This window comes from Lutzomyia longipalpis, chromosome 1 (genome assembly GCF_024334085.1).
Source record: "Lutzomyia longipalpis isolate SR_M1_2022 chromosome 1, ASM2433408v1".
NCBI lineage: Eukaryota > Metazoa > Arthropoda > Insecta > Diptera > Psychodidae > Lutzomyia > Lutzomyia longipalpis.
This window is the reverse complement of record NC_074707.1, coordinates 12834242-12853654: the sequence shown is the minus strand read 5'-3', so window position 1 is coordinate 12853654 and position 19413 is coordinate 12834242. Positions and strand designations below refer to the sequence as shown.

The 19413-nt window shown below is 34.2% G+C and overlaps 4 protein-coding genes across 8 annotated transcripts; 2 read left to right on the top strand and 2 right to left on the bottom strand.

Annotated features, from left to right (window-relative positions):
* Nucleotides 1-177: 177 nt before the first annotated feature.
* Nucleotides 178-2008, bottom strand: LOC129790673 (uncharacterized). 3 transcript variants are annotated; one of them, XM_055828332.1, is made up of 3 exons: nt 1785-2008; nt 1148-1263; nt 178-588 (listed from the first exon to the last, which is right to left on the bottom strand). In XM_055828332.1, exons 2-3 carry the CDS (start codon nt 1248-1250, stop codon nt 254-256), a joined length of 438 nt encoding a protein of 145 aa, XP_055684307.1. In that variant the 5' UTR covers nt 1251-1263; nt 1785-2008; the 3' UTR covers nt 178-253. The 3 variants fall into 3 exon arrangements, with proteins under 3 accessions (XP_055684307.1, XP_055684316.1, XP_055684296.1); XM_055828341.1 differs by having other exon boundaries at nt 1792-2008; XM_055828321.1 differs by lacking the exon at nt 1785-2008 and adding an exon at nt 1525-1777.
* Nucleotides 2009-3038: 1030 nt separating this feature from the next.
* Nucleotides 3039-8711, top strand: LOC129790669 (transient receptor potential protein). Its single transcript, XM_055828306.1, has 17 exons — nt 3039-3796; nt 3878-3973; nt 4039-4181; nt 4719-4920; nt 5040-5216; nt 5293-5527; nt 5594-5892; nt 5990-6230; nt 6313-6436; nt 6494-6689; nt 6753-6917; nt 6977-7199; nt 7420-7582; nt 7643-7806; nt 7888-8075; nt 8142-8267; nt 8335-8711. Exons 1-17 carry the CDS (start codon nt 3464-3466, stop codon nt 8521-8523), a joined length of 3264 nt encoding a protein of 1087 aa, XP_055684281.1. The 5' UTR covers nt 3039-3463; the 3' UTR covers nt 8524-8711.
* Nucleotides 8712-10148: 1437 nt separating this feature from the next.
* Nucleotides 10149-12334, top strand: LOC129790661 (cardio acceleratory peptide 2b). Of its 2 annotated transcripts, none has more exons than XM_055828286.1 (4): nt 10149-10403; nt 11171-11296; nt 11388-11594; nt 11847-12334. In XM_055828286.1, exons 1-4 carry the CDS (start codon nt 10313-10315, stop codon nt 11960-11962), a joined length of 540 nt encoding a protein of 179 aa, XP_055684261.1. In that variant the 5' UTR covers nt 10149-10312; the 3' UTR covers nt 11963-12334. The 2 variants fall into 2 exon arrangements, with proteins under 2 accessions (XP_055684261.1, XP_055684268.1); XM_055828293.1 differs by having other exon boundaries at nt 10167-10403; nt 11388-11616; nt 11847-11935.
* A 237-nt stretch (nt 12335-12571) lies between these two features.
* On the bottom strand, nt 12572-17323 carry LOC129788750 (uncharacterized). Of its 2 annotated transcripts, none has more exons than XM_055825075.1 (10): nt 17007-17323; nt 15521-15899; nt 15144-15461; nt 14912-15072; nt 14629-14827; nt 14150-14341; nt 13550-14092; nt 13268-13485; nt 12957-13210; nt 12572-12893 (listed from the first exon to the last, which is right to left on the bottom strand). In XM_055825075.1, the coding sequence occupies exons 1-10, from the start codon at nt 17134-17136 to the stop codon at nt 12726-12728; spliced, it is 2562 nt and encodes an 853-aa protein (XP_055681050.1). In that variant the 5' UTR covers nt 17137-17323; the 3' UTR covers nt 12572-12725. The 2 variants fall into 2 exon arrangements, with proteins under 2 accessions (XP_055681050.1, XP_055681059.1); XM_055825084.1 differs by having other exon boundaries at nt 12957-13144.
* Between the last annotated feature and the right edge of the window lie 2090 nt (nt 17324-19413).

Here is a 19413-nt window from a genome sequence, read left to right as displayed (position 1 = left end):
AAAATAAAAAGTTTTCTTTAGGGTTGGGAAAAAGCTTTTCTTTAAGGTTTAATTGCGGAAGTATTATGTGGGGGATAAGTTAAAATATTCTTTGGAGCCTTTTTGGAGGAATAAATCCGCTGCGTACTATCAATAGGAGATATCCTAAAAACAATCCAAAAAAGAAAAACTTTCAAATTTCTTTAAAAATTTACTTTAAAAATCCCGGGATATTTCTTTGTGTTTAAAAAAAATACATTTTTTCTTCATTACATCAGTCATCGATTGTATGCAAAAGTTCATCCAAAATTTTAAGGCAATCGGTGAAACTTTTTATGTGTGCATTGATGAGATTCTCAACGAAATTGCTCACTTTCTCATCAAAATCGGCGTTCTTCTGCAACAGGCAGCCACATTTTATGTAGGTCTCCCAGAGTCTGGCATTCGAATTGGGCTGAAGGAGAGTCGACTGATAAACTGTGATGTTTCTGGCGGTGCCATAGAGGTCTTCCAATGTGTGCTCGAGCTCCTTTACGGCTGATACATCTGCTTCTCGTAAACGTTTTATGTAGTACTGCCGATCTGTTGTGAATTTTCCAAGCAAAAACCCTGCAGATAAATTACACGAGAAAATTGTAAGAACATTTGGCTTTCTTTGTGGAAAATTACATTGTACATAAACTTCATTCATTGAGCTTAATTTGAATTAGGTGTGCTGAAAATTCTTTCGATTCTCATCTTTATTTTGAGTGAGAACGATTCTTTTAATTGAAATTCTATCAATTAATTTTAACTGGTTCAATTGAAAAAAGTATTAAAATTATTTTGTGTATATTACAGAAGAAATTTCGGTATGAAGGAGAATAATTTTTTGTTCCCTGCATTTAATTGCAATGCTTTGTCGGATATAAATTTTCTAATATTTATACTTTTTCGACACGTACAAGAGATTCGAAAAGTTTCCAATAAGAATTGTTATAAAATTTCTTGCATTTTCAATTAAAACTTTAAAGAATATTCAACTTCTGTGTCCAAAAACGGAAAGCTCAACTAATAAGGAAGATTTAGGCTCATTTTTTTCCTCATAACAATTTAAATAAATATGATTAATTAAAATTCATATTAAATTTTTCATAATTTATTTGAGAACTTTGGCTTATAAATTTACCTGCAATTAGGGTAAAAAATCCAATACTGAACACGAAACTAATGCATATCCTCTTTGTGATGTACTCTCGTGCCTCTCGACCACTTGTTGCCCTCATGCTCATTGCCGTTTGATAGCTTAAAATTCGTTGCATCGTTAGAAAAAAACGTTGCTCTCAACACTATTTCCTAATGTTCTATTCTTGCAAGAACAACAACGAATCATGCGGTATATTTATATTAGTATGGAGTAATCACATTGAGAAGAATATGTATGTATTCATAAATCACTCCGATATGTTCAGAGGAGGATAATTTTAGTGGCAGAATATATGTATATTAAAAAAAAAGAAAATTTAGTAGAAATATTTATCTATACACCTAAATACATGTTTACACCTCAAATTTATTTTTAGTTCACCAATAAAAATTTATTGAGTTCATCTTCATCTTTGTAGCACTTTTAGGGAATAATTAGTTTTTTTATGATTAATTAGGCTTTGGATTAATAGATTTTAAAAGCGGTCAATTTGAAATAAATATAACATTTCATTGATTGATTTTTGCGTTTTCAAATTGACGAGAAAACTTTTTTTTGCAGCACAGATTTGAAGGCACACCAAAATGGTTACTCATTGAGAAATTATGTATTTTATTACACTCAACTTGATGTGGCTTCGAGAGATTAACAGATTATTCGTACACAGGCGCAGGGATTTGCACTGAAACTATCCATGACACGGTGAGAGTAAACTAATTGATTGAATATGATGATATTTGGAATATTTGCGAGCAAATAGACGAGCAGAGAGAATTAAGTTAATGCGAAAATTCTATGTGAAGCGCGCTTTTCGCCGGCTCACCATAGTTCTACGAAGCGACTGTTTGTAAGAAGATATTAGAGTTATATTGAGAGCGTGCTCGCCAGAAACAGATATATGTATTTATAAATATATTCACGTACGCAGGACATACAGATACAAATTGTCACGAAAATGAGCTTTGAATTAGGTATATAATGAGCACGCAAAACATTAAAGCACCAACATAACAAAGAGGAAACCATTTTATTTATTTAATTTAGTAAAATACTAATTTAATCTAAGATCTTTATGTATAAAAAAAATATATTGCGATTGTACGCATTTCCTCTCTACAAAGAGGTAAAATAATCTGCGTAGGTAATGGATTACATATGGGTGCATTATTCTGAGAAGGAAAATCTTGCACATTTTGCATTCCGTGGAGATAGCTGTGAGACGAAATTTTTCAGCAAAAAGCGTATATTATTCACATACTTCTTTGTCAAAGGCCTATTTTTAGTTTCTGGCTAATTTTAAACTCGGCAAGCACGCGACTTTTTGAACCGCCGCGACGGACTAATGATTCCTCACGGTGCACATGTGCTACACTTATTACCATGTCTTCTGGATAATAAGGATTTTTTCTTTCATACTATTTTGCTTTGCTTTTATTTCTAAGCACGTGTTTTCAACATAGGGAGCAGCGGTCGAGGAAAATATTGTGAAACACTGTGAGAAAATTTTCTTAATCATTAAAAAATCATTTCTTCACGTGTTTTAATCGGAAAATAAATATTCTTTGCAATTTATTAGACAATTAACATAATTCTTAAGATTTGAAAATTAAAATAAATTTATTTCTCTGTCCCTAAAATATTTAAATGATAATTCTAAAAAGTGTAACGCATTATCCGTAGAAAATAATCAATTTGCGTAAAGCAGACGACTCACTAGACCAGACGAATGAACTCTATAATCCAAATACTTCGCCCTTGTTTACATATTTGCTGAAGAAGGTCTTCTGGATTTGTCTTATGTAATATATACAAATATGCCATCCACTAATATGATTAGTGGGTGTCATTCGAAACGTTCCTCAATGTGCCACTCAGTTCTTTTTGGTCAGTTACGATGGACGGACAAAATTCTTGGAAAAATTTGCAGGATTTTTGAGAGCTGAATTTTCCAAATCCTAAAAAGTGAAAAATTTGCAAATAAATTTCCTCGTTTAAATAGGAAAAGTCTCTTTTTGTGTAAAATAGAGATGTGACAGTGAATGTGATGGAAATAGTATGTAATTAGGGGGATTGTGATTAATTAATCTCAAAGGAATAAAGTTATTCTTCCTCGCGTTTCGGCTCCACCTGTTTTTTTTAGTCGATGCAAATTGGACAGTGCATAATGTGGATGTTTAAAAATAGACAATCGATAAAATTAATTAAATTAGTATAAATGTTGTGTTAGAGGAGGTTGAAAGTGAAGTTTCATGTTACAAATCAGCTCGATAGGACACCATATACGCGCGCATTATCACAATGAAGCGAATATCGGAGTCAAGGGAAGAACTCGTTAAATCCACATCAGTTGAGGAGAAATCTAATGAGGATTTTATCAATTTCTGCAGTCGTGATGCAGAAATTGATGTTCAAGATTTACAATTAACACCAGCAGAGAAGAAATTTCTTCTAAGTGCTGAAAGGGGAGACACGGTTACTGTGCAGAATATTATTGAACAATACAAAAATCAACCTGATGAGTTCAATATCAACTGCGTGGATCCTCTTATGCGAACAGCCCTCATATCAGCCATTGAAAATGAAAATATTGATCTTATAAAATTGCTTCTAAGTGAGGGTATTGAAGTAAAGGTACGATCATTCTTTAATTTTTTTAATGTAGGAATTTACATCAAAATCACCAAAAAAATCAACATTTAATAAAAATTCCAGGATGCTCTCCTTCATGCTATATCAGAGGAATATGTCGAAGGAGTGGAAACTTTACTTCTGTGGGAGGAGGAACATCACAAACCTGGCACGCCCTATGTAAGCCTAATTGATTTTGTGGGTCCTTCTCCCCTGAGTTTAAATCTTGTTCTTTAATTCACCAGAGCTGGGAGGCAGTGAATCAAGCTACGAGCACTTTTACAGCAGACATCACACCTCTTATTCTGGCTGCCCACAAGAACAACTATGAAATTCTCAAACTACTTCTTGATAGGGGGGCAACACTGCCCGTCCCACATGATGTTAGGTAATTTATGTTTTTTTATGTTAAAGGGAAACTTTTTCAACAATTTCTCAGGGAATTTTCAATGAAAAGTTTCTTCCTCTTTCAATAATTTATTTAACATTGTTAAAATAGCTACACCTTTATAACTTTATATGTACCTTTAATATAAGCATCATCATTGAATGTTATAAAATTAAATTTTGTATTAATCTCATTTGACCTCTACAATGCTCCCTGAATTGAATATTGTAGAATGGAAGGTGTTTGCTTAGAAACTTGCACTATTCGTTGAGTTTAACACGCATATTTGTTTACACATTGTACAATAGTACGTGTTAATTGGATACCACAATGTAACTCCTGATAGGTATCATCTTCTACCATAAAACCTCATTACATTCGCTACTTTGCAGTAGGTATAGGTATATTTAATCAAAATCATATATGCTGCATTTTTTTCTGCTCAGCATCCTCCATGGTATTATTAAATACCAGCTAAAAGGGAGGCGTAAAAAATATATTTAATTAAATTGTATCTACATTTTAATCTTCTTTCAGGTGTGGCTGTGATGAGTGCGTGATTTCCAGCGAGAAAGATTCTCTCAGGCATTCGCAGTCAAGGATAAATGCATACAAGGCCTTGTCTTCCAGTTCTCTTATAGCGTTGAGTTCTCGAGATCCTATTTTGACTACATTTGAATTGTCATGGGAACTGAGACGCCTAAGTCGAATGGAGACGGAATTCCGCATGGAATACAATGTAGGGATTCATTTAATACACCATTTCGGCGCGAAGGATTTTTATTTTTTCCTCACAGGCTCTGTGGGAGTTTTTTTCACGCAGAAATAAAAATCCTCTTCTTTTTTTTCTTTCTTTAGAATATGAGAAAAAATTGCCAGGAGTTCTCGACAAGTCTATTGGATCACACTAGAACTTCGCATGAATTGGAAATTATGCTCAATTTCAATGGGGCATTGGGTAATGAGAATTGGGAGCCTGGGGAAAGACAAACACTGGAACGTCTTAAATTAGCAATCAAGTACAAAGAAAAGCAGGTGAGATTAACTTAAAAAAAAATAATACACTGTAAGAAAACTATCAAGGATATTTTCTTTAAATTTTCTCCACAAGTTTGTCGCTCATCCCAATGTCCAGCAACTTCTAGCGGCTATTTGGTATGAAGGACTCCCTGGCTTTCGACGCAAGGGGATGGTGGGGCAGTTAATGCAAGTTATGAAACTAGGAGCAATGTTTCCCGTTTACAGCGTAATCTATATGCTCGCCCCAAATTCGCAAATGGGCAAATTTATGAAGAAACCTTTTGTGAAGTTCATATGCCATTCATCGAGTTACGCTTTCTTCCTCCGTGAGTTTCTCGCCTAATAGAGTTATGTGATACGAATATAAACATAATTCCTGTGATTCTTTGCAGTTCTTCTGGGATTAGCTTCGCAGCGGGTGGAATATTTAATTCTCGAACTTATCGGCACTCCATGGCTTCTTTCGCTTCTCAATGAATGGAAGAAACACGAACGTGGAGCAATGCCAGGTTTTATCGAATGCTTCGTCATTCTCTACGTCATCAGTCTCATCTACGGAGAAATGAAAGCTCTATGGGAAGGTGGTTTGGTTGATTACGTTCAAGACTTGTGGAATATCGTGGATTTCATTTCGAATGTCTTCTACGTCATGTGGATTAGTTTGAGATTTTCATCTTGGTACACAGTACAGGTAATAATATAAAATACATACATTTGCCCAACATAATTTATAAATTATTTTTGAATTCGAATTAATAAAAAAAATATTAATTTTTATTTATTAAAAGAAAGACGCAAAAGCTGGACTCAATCCGTGGTATCCACGAGAGCAATGGGACCCTTTTGACCCGATGCTTATATCTGAAGGGGCTTTTGCAGCAGGGATGATTTTCTCCTTTCTCAAATTAGTTCACATTTTCTCAATTAATCCTCATTTGGGTCCCCTACAAGTGTCACTCGGAAGAATGATTATCGACATCATTAAATTCTTCTTTATCTACACACTTGTGCTCTTTGCCTTCGGATGTGGTGAGAATCAATTGATATTAACATTTACTTCAGTCTCAGAATTTATTTTTTTCATATACATAATTATTATTTTAAAATTCAGGTTTAAATCAATTAATGTGGTACTATGCTGATTTGGAAAAGAATAAATGTTACCACCTTTCGGCGGAAATTCCTGATTTTGATAATCATGAGAAAGCTTGTTCTATCTGGAGAAGATTTGCAAAGTAATACGAAAATAATTTTAAATTAAATTGTATTTCTCATATTTGATTCTCTTTCAGTTTATTTGAAACATCTCAATCTCTCTTTTGGGCATCATTTGGATTGGTTGATTTAATGGCATTTGAGCTACAGGGAATTAAGAGCTTTACACGATTTTGGGCACTTCTTATGTTCGGTTCCTACAGTGTCATCAATATCATAGTCCTGCTGAATATGCTAATTGCAATGATGAGCAATTCCTATCAGATTATTTCTGTAAGTTTAACTTAAAATTTAGTAGTGCCATCGTCAGCATATAAATCGTTAATTATGTTGCAGGAACGAGCTGATGTTGAATGGAAATTTGCACGTACTCAGCTATGGATGAGCTATTTTGAGGATGGATCAACATTGCCACCTCCATTCAATTTAATCCCTTCACTCAAAATCGTGTTCCGATTCTTTGGATTAATGAAGAAACCACGAACCACAAGGAGCATAATTGTAAACTATTGCTTTTACATACAATCCAGAATCAATTAATCAATTACATTTTATTCCAGAAAAAATCTCGAGAGAAGGTACAAAAGCGTCATGATAACGTTATGCGTTTACTTGTCCGTCGGTATGTGACGGCAGAACAGAGGAAACGTGATGATTTTGGTATTACCGAAGATGATGTTATGGAAATAAGACAGGATATCAACAGCTTCCGCTATGAATTAATTGATATCTTGCATAAGAATGGAATGAAAACTCCAAGAATTGACCCAAAGGATTCTGCAAGTGAGTTTTTTCTCTATACTCTCCCATGTTATGTTGTTTGTTTGAAATTTTAAAAATTAAATTCATTAATTCAATTAAAAAGGAGAGAAAGGGCAGGCTGAAAATTTCTTTAATCTCACATACGAGACATCCTTTTTAATAGCTTCAAAGTATATCTAATGAAATTTTATTTGTTTTCTCCATTTTTGCTGCTTTGAAACACCTAATGCGAGCTAATTAGTTGCTGGGAAAAAAGGACGTGTCTTAGAAAGGAGGATTTTAAAAGATTTCCAAATCGGATTTGTCGAAGGGCTATTAAGTGAATGCCTCAACTCGAGTCAAGGACCAAAGGATGTCTTCACTCAGATTGCCAAAGCAATCGGAGGAAAGGGGGAGAAGAGATCGTAAGTAGTTTTGAATATTTTTTAGTTATTAAAATATATTGTAAATGAAAAAAATTATAGAAGTGGAAAAGATTGGAACGCTGTGGTGTCCAGTGGTGCTGCTGCAAGAGATCCAATTGGAAATGCTCAGAATTTCCAAATGAGACGAAGTAAGAGCAGCTTCAGGCGGCATATTATGGAAAATGCTGACAAAGGCATGTCTATGGACACTGAAAAAATTCTCGGTAAATAAATTAATTCCCCTCTTAACCGTCACGTGTCTCCAGTCAGAGATTTTATATTAATTTGTCGAATTTATTTTTCAGAAATTAATCCCAAATTATCGGACGTTACGCCAAAAACTCGTGTTGCTTATGTAAAATTTATGTCGAAGGCAATGCAGAAAGATGGAGAGGGTAAATCTAAGGAATTAGAAAAAATTTCGGAGCTCTCACAAGTTACAGAAAAATTACATTCTGAAGAAAATTTAGACAAAAATAAGGGAAATGAGGAGGTAAAATTTGTGCATATAAAGGTACAAAAGTAAATGATAAAAAAAAAATAAAATCTATTCTTACAGGAAAATGAACAATCCTCATCAAAAAAAGAAAATGATTCGGGAAATTCAAGTAATCAACAGAGCCAGAGAAAAATTCGTATCAAGCCCATTCTTAAAAATCCAATTGAAAAACCACCAGAGTGCAATGTAAGAATTTATGATAATATTAAGAATTAATTTTTGATATCAAATATTCTATTTTTATACCATTTAGCCTTCTGCGAAAGAAGAGGAAAATACACCCAAAAGTGACTCTTCCGCTGTGACCGGGAATGAAACTGAATTTTCAACCTTAGATGTGAAGGGATTACAGGAAAACTCATCAAGTACACCGAAAGCCAAACCTTCAACCTCAAAGGGAAAATCTTTTTTCGCAGGTCAAAGTGCTTCAGGATGGATTTAAAGTGTTATATACTTACTTTGATAAAGTTTATTTGGCTGTTTATTATTATATTCGCAGTTAAACTAAATAACATGACAATTGTATGTTTGACGAAGGAGTAGAGAAAGATTATATTGATTCGATGTGGTTAAGCACATTTCAACATACAATAAATGCTTGTTTGAGATATCTTTGCTCGAAAGGTGTGAGTGAATGTATTTTTAATCGCACTTTCCCGATGATACTACCCCAAATTGGAGGGACACGAATAACTTTTCCGATTAGGTGAGATTACCACCCGCTTTCGTGCGTTGGCAGAAAGATTTGTAGACAAAAGATTCTTCTCCAACTCCAATGGTATTCGTACCATGTGAGTGTGTGGTAAATGCGGATGTGCTTGAAAAGTTCGAGACATATCGATGAAGAAATCTCTTACATTTTTAATGGCAAACATGTTTCTTTCGGAGCATTTTAAAGTATAAATAAAAATCTCTTTCTCAAGGAATCTTTGAGTCCTCGCAAACTAATCCCACGTCATCTCCCCTCCTGTGAGTCAGATCAAACTGATGGGGATAAATTGAAAGGATGTGTCGTCATCAAGGCATTCGAAACAAACACAATTTAAAAGCTTAATTTAGAAAAAGTACTTTTACGCCCAGTTGTTGGTATCTCTGGTGTTCCATCCCCCATTTAATCATTCGTCCGACATTCTCAACTTTACGCTCTCTTCTCCTTTGCGAAAAGGATAAAACTCTCTCGGTGGATTTCACTTCCCGATATTTCGGACTGATGTATCAATTCACACCCAAATAAGGACATTTGCACCTACACTTGATAAATTGCGATTATCCTAATAAATGACGGATGATAAATGCTTTTGGAAAAAGGTCAGTAAAGAGTTTTTCTGGGAATTTGAGAGAGCTTTGCGGAGGAGAATTAAATAATTTGATTACACCTAATAAAATATTATTTTAGAATTAAAATATTTTTTATGGCTCTTGAAATATGCAGATTTTATGAAATTGAGATAAAAATAATTTGTTTTAATTTCTTGATCTTTGACTTGGAGAAATTAGTGGGTGTAAAATAAGATGGCGTCATCTTTAAGAATGGGCAAACCATGGAGGTACATAATGGAGCCATGAATAGACATTGTGCATCGCCGTGTGTGGCCTCAATCAATGGGAAGTTACCAACCCTGATAAGATTTGCATAAATTGGCCATTCCTCAGATATTTTTAGATACCTCCTTGTCTCCATGTGTGAAAGAAGATGGACAAAATTAAATTTTTTCCGACCCACACTGCCATATGCCATATGGAGCTTTGTCCTTTCCCTACAAATATGCTACTTTTTTGCCATCATATCACACCGTGTATAATGATACTTACCATCCTACACAGTGGATTTAAATGGATATAAGATCATATTTGTCCTGTATATACAACATGGGAGAGAAAGAAAAGAATGAATGTGATTTTAGCGCAAATTGTGTTATGTCCTCACTCCTTTGTGACGTTGGCCGGTGCAGCGGGGTTCGTGGTACCTCCACAGGATGGAAACTACGCAAGCGTAATACCGTAAATACCTAGACAACATTTTCCCGCGGGATGATATAAAAGCTCAAGTACTGTGGCGGCAACAACAAACGACTTGTAGCTTTTCATCAGATAAAGCAACACCTGAAGGAGAAAAAGTGCTACACTTTGTGTTTCACACTCCACTCTTTTGGATAAGCAGTGATTGTACTTTTGGTGGAAAACAGTGACCCTTTTTAACCCCTTTTATAAAAAAATACAAATTGGGTACAATGGCTCGATCAGCATCTGGAATTGAACTCATTATTCTCTACACAATTTTCTGCATTCTTCTGCCTATGCATCTAGCTACGGCAGCTGATGGTGAGTATGTTCTTAATAAAATCAAAGCTAAAAGTGAAAAAATTCTTTACCTACAGTTTGTGCTTAAAAAGTTTAAAATTTGCTAAATATTATGTGAAAATAGCAAATTAAGTAGAAATTAAAATATTCTAAAGTCTTTTCCCAGAATGATGATTTTCGTGAGTCACCAAAATATATTTTTTTGTGCAAAGAACCATATGGAAGAAAAAGAGTTCTTTTGATTTTTTTTCTGAAAAGGCATTTGATAACCTTTTTTTTATTCAAAGTTTAAAAAAAATCTGTTGGTTTAAAGGTATTCATAATTGACGTGACTTGGTTTAAAAAGTTGTGAGAAATATTCAAAAAGAATTTTAAGTATTTGTTTGAAGAATTTTACAAACTGTAAAATGTGATTACAAAACTGTAAGTGAATTGAGAGAAAATATATATTTTTTAATAAATTATATTTTTTGTGAAAATGCAAAATTTTTAGAGTTAAATTAAGTTTAAAAAACTATATTGTTCAAAGTTTTGCTGATAATAATAGTTTCATTTTCATCATCTTTCTTTAACCGTTAAATTGGATAATTTTGTCTACTTTGCACAGTTGTTAAATATTTATTTTTTTTTATATGTATCAGAAAAATCAATGATGAATAAATTGATCTGAATATTTGTTAGCATATTATTTAATTTTTTTTATTGAAAAGTTCTAGATTAAGCGGGATTAGAATTAGAGTAGAGGAAAAATTATATTTAATAATAAAAAAAATATTATTCTCTAAAAGCCGACATTGAGGAGTCGAAGCCAAGACGATCTGGAAATATGGGTCTCTTTCCTTTCCCAAGAGTTGGCAGATCCGATCCTGAAATGATTGCCTACGACGCAATGATTAATTCATTAGAAGACTACGGTATTTTTGAAAATTTTTAAATTATTTTTCACAATTTTTCGTATGAAGGGAAAGAAGGAAATTTTATGCAAATAAAATCATCTGGTTTTAGACATACCAAAATACGAGATGAAACGCCAAGGTTTGATCCCATTCCCACGAGTAGGGCGATCCAGGACTGGTACATTGTGGTCAAAAGTTGCCAGGGAAGAATATGGTAAACGGACAGGAGGTGTTGGAGCAAATGGTGGACTTTGGTTTGGACCACGTCTGGGACGAATTCAGAAACGTAGTCCCGAACATGACGACACAATCCAAGGTGAACAAAACAAGGTGTAAAGGTGAATGTTTGATGGAAAATATCTAAAATGCTTCTGGCTTCTTCTCCATATGGAAAGAAAATTTTTCAAATCTTACTAAAATGCAACTTCGGAAAATTTATGAAAACCTCTATGAATCATAGAGGCGAGATAAGTTTTCCGAAGTTGTTCCAAATCCATCCGCTAAATGGCTTTTTATTTATTTAAATTAGGACAAAAATTCGAATAAATGTACAATTTTTTTTCTACAGTAAAGAGCCGCCATGATATTTATACACCTCGACTGGGACGTGAAAGCGATGAGCTAGAGAGCACAGAATACTACGAACTACTACCCTTTCAACCGAATTTAAAGAGCTTCAGTTAAGTTGATTAATTACCAAAAGAAAACCTCTTCTCACTGTATAAATAAAAAGAAAACACTTTAATGAATTTATTTCTGACAATGAGATCTTAAATCATCAAGGCTGGTGAAAATTTCTTTGAAAAAAAAAAAGAAGTTTTTATAAAAAAAGATTTAAAGTCTTATTGCGATGGATTAGCAAATCAGACATTTTTTTGTAATTCTAATTGTATATGGAATGTTTAAAAGTTATTGAAACTTATTATTGTATTGATGAAGTTCTTACTTATTGTGCTGAAGAGTTGCAATAAACGTATTAATTCTGCATCAAAACTAATATTTGTTAACTATGTATAAAATATGTATATTGGCAAATAAATGCAAAAATGCATAAGATTCTCGATTTGTTTTGTTGATCCTCGATTCAATTTATTTCTCTTTATCAAATGAAAATTACATACAAAAGTTATACATTCTATGATTTATCTAAACTTCGTCACAAATTGGTATTAGATACTAAAAATACTACTTTTACACTACAAATTCTTTTTTTTTAATGAATTTATGTTTCTTTTTCATATCTCTACAAATACCTACTTAATTTTTTTATTGATGTTTTAGTTTAAATTAATATCGTTTATTTGGATTTATTTTATACCTATATTTAAATAAATAAAATTGATGTATGATATGATATTATTTTATTTACATATGGTTATTTTTAGATAGATATCGTATGTTTGGATCTTTTAAAATTCCGCACGTTTATAGAAATTATGCTTTGTGTTTAATTGTTATCTCCTCTGTTAAATTTCTTGAGTTCATTCTGTATGGCCTCGATAAGAGGAGCCGATGACAGATTCGTTTTATCAGCTTCCTGTGGCGCTAAGACTCTCGCTACATCAACCACTGGCGCAGGAGGTCGATGGAAAGGTCCAGCACTGAGAGGTCGTACCTGGAAAATTTAAATTTTAAATTAATTCAATCATTTCCACTTCTACCAATAACTAATAATTACCAAAGGAGATGGTGTTGTGCTGCTCCAGGCTTTTTTCGAAGGTGTAGGGGGTGATGCTTCTTCCGTAATCGTAGACTGAGGAATACTCGCAGTAACTGGCCTCATAAGGTCTGACGTATTGTGGTGAAATAATTCATTCTCACTCGTTACTGTAGCTGATTTTCCTCGATTTTCCATTTTAGCTCCACCTGGTTTCATCAGACTAACATTAGGCATGGAATCTCCATCTTCGGTATCTTTTCTTGTAGCATTTGCTATTAAAAAAAATAAATTTATCACAATAATAACTTATTTAAGGACATGCTAAATACCTTTCTTTCTCTGAACTTCTTTTTTGTGTATTTCCCAAACAATTGGTCCTGTTACACCTGGATCAGTTCCATCGCTGTGACTTCTAATCAATTGAATATCTTCTGGTAAACCATTTGATCCATTTTCAGCCTTCATCCTTTCTTCAGCGTCATACATGTCAAAATGTGTCACTGTAACTGGTTCCAGGATGCGACTAAGAGGTTCTGGAGCACTGCATCTTTAAGTAAAAATTTATTACTTAAAAAATGTTTCAAAATAAAAATAAAATTGTAAAATTTTACTTTGGAAAACTTTTAACAGAAGCCATACTGAGGTAGGACCCAATACTTCCGCTGCCGGGTGACTTCTCCCCCTTTTGCAGGACTCTGAGAATTTCTCGGTTTATGGCTTCATTGGGTGAATCAAATACCGAACTAGCCACTTCAAAGTCTTCTGACTTTAGGTGTTCCGGATACATCTCACTTTTAGCATACTTCTCACTGTAGTAGTGAGCGGGGTTGTAATCTTCGTTGTGTGAGGGCAAGGCGTAGGTGGTTTCACTACGATCTGACGATGTAGGTGATGTCTGGACACCAGCATCATTTATTGAGCCAACTCTATTGTCCGGCAAACGGTTCTTCCTGCTCTTGTATTTGTTCTTCTTGCTCGACTGACATTTTGAAATTGTCGCATACATGTGATCACTATGCTCCTGCCCATCCTTGCTATCAATCACCTTAACACTCTTTTTGTTGAAGAGAGACGCTGACTTCTCTTCGAGGACATCTTGGATATCCATGTGAGACTTCCTCTTAGGATAGTAGATTGACGAATCTGACGTGGAGCTACGATAATTAATCAACTAAACTCCCCTTAAATTAATAATTCATGCTATAAAATACCTGCTTGTCGGTGATGATGGTGGCAATGGGAATAGAATTGTGGGTGGTTTGCCCTTTTCCAATTTTTGTCCATTGCCAAACTGAGATGACTTCTGGAATCCAAAGTTATCTATTCCAATCACTCGTTGATGAGATGAATGCATGTGTTCAGTTGGTGTGCTATTCTGCGATATTAATGCTTGAGTAGCGAGTCTGAAATTAAAAAAAAAAAGTACATTTTAATAATCTATTAGAATGTTGAAATTAATTTGTTTCACTAAAGAACTTTTTTTTGCAAATAAAATTCATTATTCAGCAGGTCATCGTTAACATCATCAGTTCCGCTCTTAAATAAATAGCAATTTCTAAATATCCTGCAGGTAAGTCAGTCAATGGTGTGCAGAAAAAGTGCAAAGGAATGTGTGACGAAGTAGTAAAATGTTTACACTAACACCGTGCCCTCCCCTTAAATTCCCCCACACATTTTGAATGTTTCTCACCTGCGAACTTCGGCACTCCGCTTTCTTTTAGCTCTCGTCATTAGCACAAGGCTTATTAGGAGAATTATGAGGAGGAAAAACGACGTGCAAATAATTGCAAACATAATTGGATTTTCAGTAGCAACTTGGAAAATGTTCGAACTGCCATTCACTAAAATTGAGGGGATTAGGGGTGTGGCTAAGGGTTCCTTCAGGTAAGCTAGAAAGAAATCACATATTGGGGAAATTGTAGTGCAAACATTTCATGAGTAGTCAAAATTTTAACTTTTGCAAACAAACTCACGCTCAGCTTTCGTATACACATCATTCTCCATCACTTTCACCATTTCCTGCTGAGACACTAATTTCATATCATCAGCTGCTGTAACCGCTAGTACGGGCTTCTGACCCACGAATACCGTGTAAATGAACTCGGTCTGATTTGAAAGAGGAACACTGTTGCCTCTGAAAAAAATTGAGATTTAACTTTTAACATAAGATGTCTTTAAATATGTATAACTTCCAGAAATTCTTACCGTCTCTCATTCATGTAATCCACCAGGTTTTCTGCATTTTTCAGCTCATACTCCGTCCATTGGGTGAAATTATGAATTACTACCCTAACTGTCCTTTGCCCAGATTGATCAGAAGTTCTGTAGAAATTTTTTGTATTATTTTTCATAGTTAGATTTGCCTTTAGTTGAGGATCAGTAGTAAATTTTGCTTCATCTTGAAGAGTTTTTGTTGGTGATATGGACAAATTTGTATCTTTCAATTCACGTTTTCTTCGGTAATTCCTTTCAATTGGTAGCTGTGTTGTTGAATTTGTTATTCCAAGGTGTCGAGCTTGTTGACTAAAAAAAAATGAAAATTTAAATAATTCTCTTTCATTTATATTTGTAATTGATCTCACCGAGAAAAGGCAAGTCTGTAGAGTTTAGCCAGCTTTTCTTCGATCATCTTGAAATCTCTTTTACCAAAAAATCCCGCTACAACCGTTAGCAACCAATACCTTCGGTCTGTTGGGGAATAATTCACAGAGGAAGTATCCTCGGCGGAGCAATCAAATACACAAAGAGGATCCCCCTCGGTTTCTGCATAACCATCAATGTAGACAGTAGCCAGGACGGTAGATGTTTTAATGAAAGTATGTCGTACTTGGGTTGGTCCTGAATCACTTGAGGACTTTCGCAGATAAGCTGGTGGTCCGTCTCCAGATCCAGTCCAGAAAAAATCCTCCAAATTAATTTCTTGTTCTGATCCATGGAGTGTGTTGCCATTTAAATTAGTGCCTAGAAAAATAAATCAAAATATATTTTTAAATGCTCACTAAAGTTAAAACAAAATGCAAGAATGGAGTTCACGACCTCATAGTAAAATAAAATGTTTGCAATTCGACACGAAGAATGTTGTTTGTTTGTCAAAATAAACGTAAATTCCAAATCTAATTGACTTCCGTGATAGTAGTAGGTTTGTGTCGAAAATGCTCAACATTATGAATGAAGAGGTTGGTAAACCAAACCGTTCATAGACTAAAAATTGATTCACTATTGATTAAATATTCTTGAATTGTTTACAGGAAATAAACAGACAACAACCCTTGATACCCTTAGAATTTTTTGTAGCTTAAAATTTATTTTTGTACTCTATTTTCTTCACTTCTTTTTTGTCTTGAAAATATTTTTAGTTCCTTTTGTCAATTTATAATATCTTATCTTTCTTTGCATGATTATGTTATAAAATACATAAAACACGCTTCTGAACAAGGGTATGTAGAAGAAAGAATTAGCATAAGAACATGCAAAGCATTTCCCCAAACTACAAGATAATATCTATTTTCCTATGATAGAGCTTTGAACTTTTATGATATACATATATGGGGGTACTTTTACTGCTATAACAACTCCCATAGTTTGATCAATGTTTTACAAACGTTACCATAGTCTGGGAAATCCCATTTATAGTGGTTCTAGCAGATAAAATTAATTAGGTAAATCAAACCACAAAAATGGTGAATAATCACTCATATAGGCGAAAAGCTGAAATTGCCCTACATTTGGATGCCATAAATTCCCAACTGCATCAAAATTAGTGAATAGACTTTGATTGAGAGCTGACAGAGTTAATTGGGTTTCACAGTAAACCACAGCTTAGTAAAAGTGAATTGCAGAGAAATATAAAATGCTTTCAAGTGCTCTTAAAAAAAAATTGTTTTCTATGCAAAAACTGGGATAGTGGCCGGAAGTGTGATCATCCACGCATATCTCTTATTCAGAAAAAAAGTAGAAGTTACAAATATGACTCGTATGCTCATCCTACTACACAAGCACCAAAGAGACATTAATACATGACTAATCCGTTAATGAATTTATAATGTACAATGAGGTATAGATACATACCTTGATGGAGATACTGCTCCAAATTCGATGCACAAGTTACACAAAATAACATTGAGATGCAGAAACACAATCCGATATTTGGGAATGGCATGAGTCCAGTGGGAAATTTATGCACTGAATATGATATCATAGTCTACAGAGATGCATTGCTATCTATAATTCAACTGTAAACCAACATGGGGTCTTTACTTTCAGTATGTACCACAGAGGTTGTAAATTTTCACTCTTTACACTGAATTTTCCCACAAACTGTGATTCTGTAGAATGGCAATTTCATACTGAACCCGATTGAGTGAGTGCGGAACGTTTTGTTGGAATAGTGGCGTTTCCATGGAACCGGAAGTAAACTCGACTAACTTAACGTTATTTACCTCCCACTACCTTTTTAAACAGCTGTTGCTTGGAGATACATGCTACACGTGAATTTTCCGTCAACAAAGGAAAACAAAAAAAAAATTAAAAGGAAAAAATAATAATTTTGAATTTTAATAGCTAATTCAGAGCTAAGTATCTAATCAGAATTACGTTTATTAGGCACCTAAATATTCTTGGGTGAATTGCGAGCAATGTCTTCATTGCTATGCTCAATAAAATGCAATTTAGCATACATAATTGCAAATTTTGGGTGAGCAAATGTTCTGTTAAATCTCTATAATAAAAAAAAGGTCTCTCTATAATTTCGTTCCTGTTCATCTATGCATTTCTACACCGTTGGGCCGATCGTGATGAAATTTGGTACAGAGACTCCTGATACCAGGCGGTTTTTACCGACGACATTCATTTTCCCCCCAGAGCCCCCCTTCGTAGCGCCCCCATATAAAATTCACTTTCAGTTTTTTACAGTTTTCTCGCGTTTTCCGCCGATTTTTCCGGCCGGAAGTAAGTTTTTGCAATCAGGAAGCGACGCCGCGTCGAATGGCATCATTGGTTTGAAAAGTTCGCGAAAATGCATTTCCAGAAAAAAAAGTGCGTGTAAAATCCCCAACCGTCAAAATTTCCGCGGGCCCCAAATTCCGCACGGAGGAGCTCCCCGAGGCTCCCGGAGCATCCGTAAGTGCCCCAGGAGCCCAAAAAATGCGTTCTATGCCCACAAATTTAGGAAAAAACACGGAAATCACGAATTTTGTCGAAATGCAGAAAAAAAGTTCGTTTAGTTCAAATTTTATTATTTTCATTATGTTCATTTCGAAAGTCACGGGAGAGTGTCTCATCTACTTTCCCCGGAGCTTTTCTGAGCTTTCGATTATTTGGTTGTTCGAAAAGTTCTTGGCGATTCTATAGGGGAGGGCGGGGCTAATAAAGTCACTAAAGGGTTTAGGAAAAGCCTAAAATATCATATTTCCTATCTAGATAGAACAAAATGATCTGAGAAAGAGTTGTAGGGCAAGAAATTTCCTAAAGAAATGAGCAATACATTTCGCTTGATTTATTTGGGAAATATGATATTTTGAGCTTTTTCTAAACCCTTGAGTGACTTTTTTAACCCCGCTCGCCCCTATACAGTGGGACCCCAGTATAACGACCGCTTGGTTATACTACTCTCGCGCATTGAAAATAATGAGTGTGAAGAGTACATCCGAGTGGTCGTTGTACTGGGGTCCCACTGTATAGTATTTTAATTTCTTTCATGATGGTCTTTTTCGCTTAGCTATAATTAATTTATAAATTACCTATATAAATTGTCAAGAAGAGGAATTTTTTGGCTAACTTAACTATAGATATCCAAGAGTTCTCGAGAACTTATCCATTCGTTTTTTTATTGAAATTCTAAGCTTTTTCATTATTAGTTTACTTTAAGAGTTTTACGTATTAGAGTTGGAATACATCAATAATAAAAATTCATGTCTAAGACTTTTATTATTCCAATTTTAATTTCTAATTCTGTAATTTGTTAGACACCATACCCAATATTTCTGCCCATACGCATTAGTTTTCCTTAGATAGAAGACAATTCATTTACATCTGTTTTGTTTCTTTATTAATTATTTTTTAATTATTAAATTAAAGACAATTATCTGATAAAATATTTCATTTCAAATAATTTTGTTTCTCTTTCAATTTTATGAAAATGATTTATTACATTGTAATTGACAATACAATACAAAATATTACTTAATAGAGGAATAGAATAAATTAAATATAGGGGAAACAAGGGTTAGTTATGCTAGCTCGAGAAAAGTTAATTAATTCCTATTAGCAATCGAATAAGATGTTGTCCATAAACAAGTCTAATGATAATTTTGCCTCATAATCCTTGATAGGAAGAAAATAAAAATGATTTAAAACAATTTGGCCAACTTCACTTCCCCACCTTCCCCTACATCATATAAATCATTCTGATAATCATCTTAATTATGGACAATTAAATCCTTTTTTTTTCTAAAAACAATTTGATATCGGATTTAAC

Excerpts from the sequence above, each read along its gene's own strand:
- LOC129790673 (XM_055828332.1), bottom strand. The coding sequence starts at position 1,250 with ATGAGCATGAGGGCAACAAGTGGTCGAGAGGCACGAGAGTACATCACA. Across the intron at positions 589-1,147 it reads ATTTTTTACCCTAATTGCAG|GGTTTTTGCTTGGAAAATTC; the intron begins GTAAATTTATAA and ends ATTTATCTGCAG.
- LOC129790669 (XM_055828306.1), top strand. The coding sequence starts at position 3,464 with ATGAAGCGAATATCGGAGTCAAGGGAAGAACTCGTTAAATCCACATCA. Across the intron at positions 5,528-5,593 it reads GAGTTACGCTTTCTTCCTCC|TTCTTCTGGGATTAGCTTCG; the intron begins GTGAGTTTCTCG and ends GATTCTTTGCAG. Across the intron at positions 6,918-6,976 it reads GAACCACAAGGAGCATAATT|AAAAAATCTCGAGAGAAGGT; the intron begins GTAAACTATTGC and ends ATTTTATTCCAG.
- LOC129790661 (XM_055828286.1), top strand. The coding sequence starts at position 10,313 with ATGGCTCGATCAGCATCTGGAATTGAACTCATTATTCTCTACACAATT. Across the intron at positions 10,404-11,170 it reads TCTAGCTACGGCAGCTGATG|CCGACATTGAGGAGTCGAAG; the intron begins GTGAGTATGTTC and ends ATTCTCTAAAAG. Across the intron at positions 11,595-11,846 it reads ACATGACGACACAATCCAAG|TAAAGAGCCGCCATGATATT; the intron begins GTGAACAAAACA and ends TTTTTTCTACAG.
- LOC129788750 (XM_055825075.1), bottom strand. The coding sequence starts at position 17,136 with ATGATATCATATTCAGTGCATAAATTTCCCACTGGACTCATGCCATTC. Across the intron at positions 14,342-14,628 it reads CGGAGTGCCGAAGTTCGCAG|ACTCGCTACTCAAGCATTAA; the intron begins GTGAGAAACATT and ends TTTTAATTTCAG. Across the intron at positions 13,486-13,549 it reads TCTGTTAAAAGTTTTCCAAA|ATGCAGTGCTCCAGAACCTC; the intron begins GTAAAATTTTAC and ends TTTTACTTAAAG.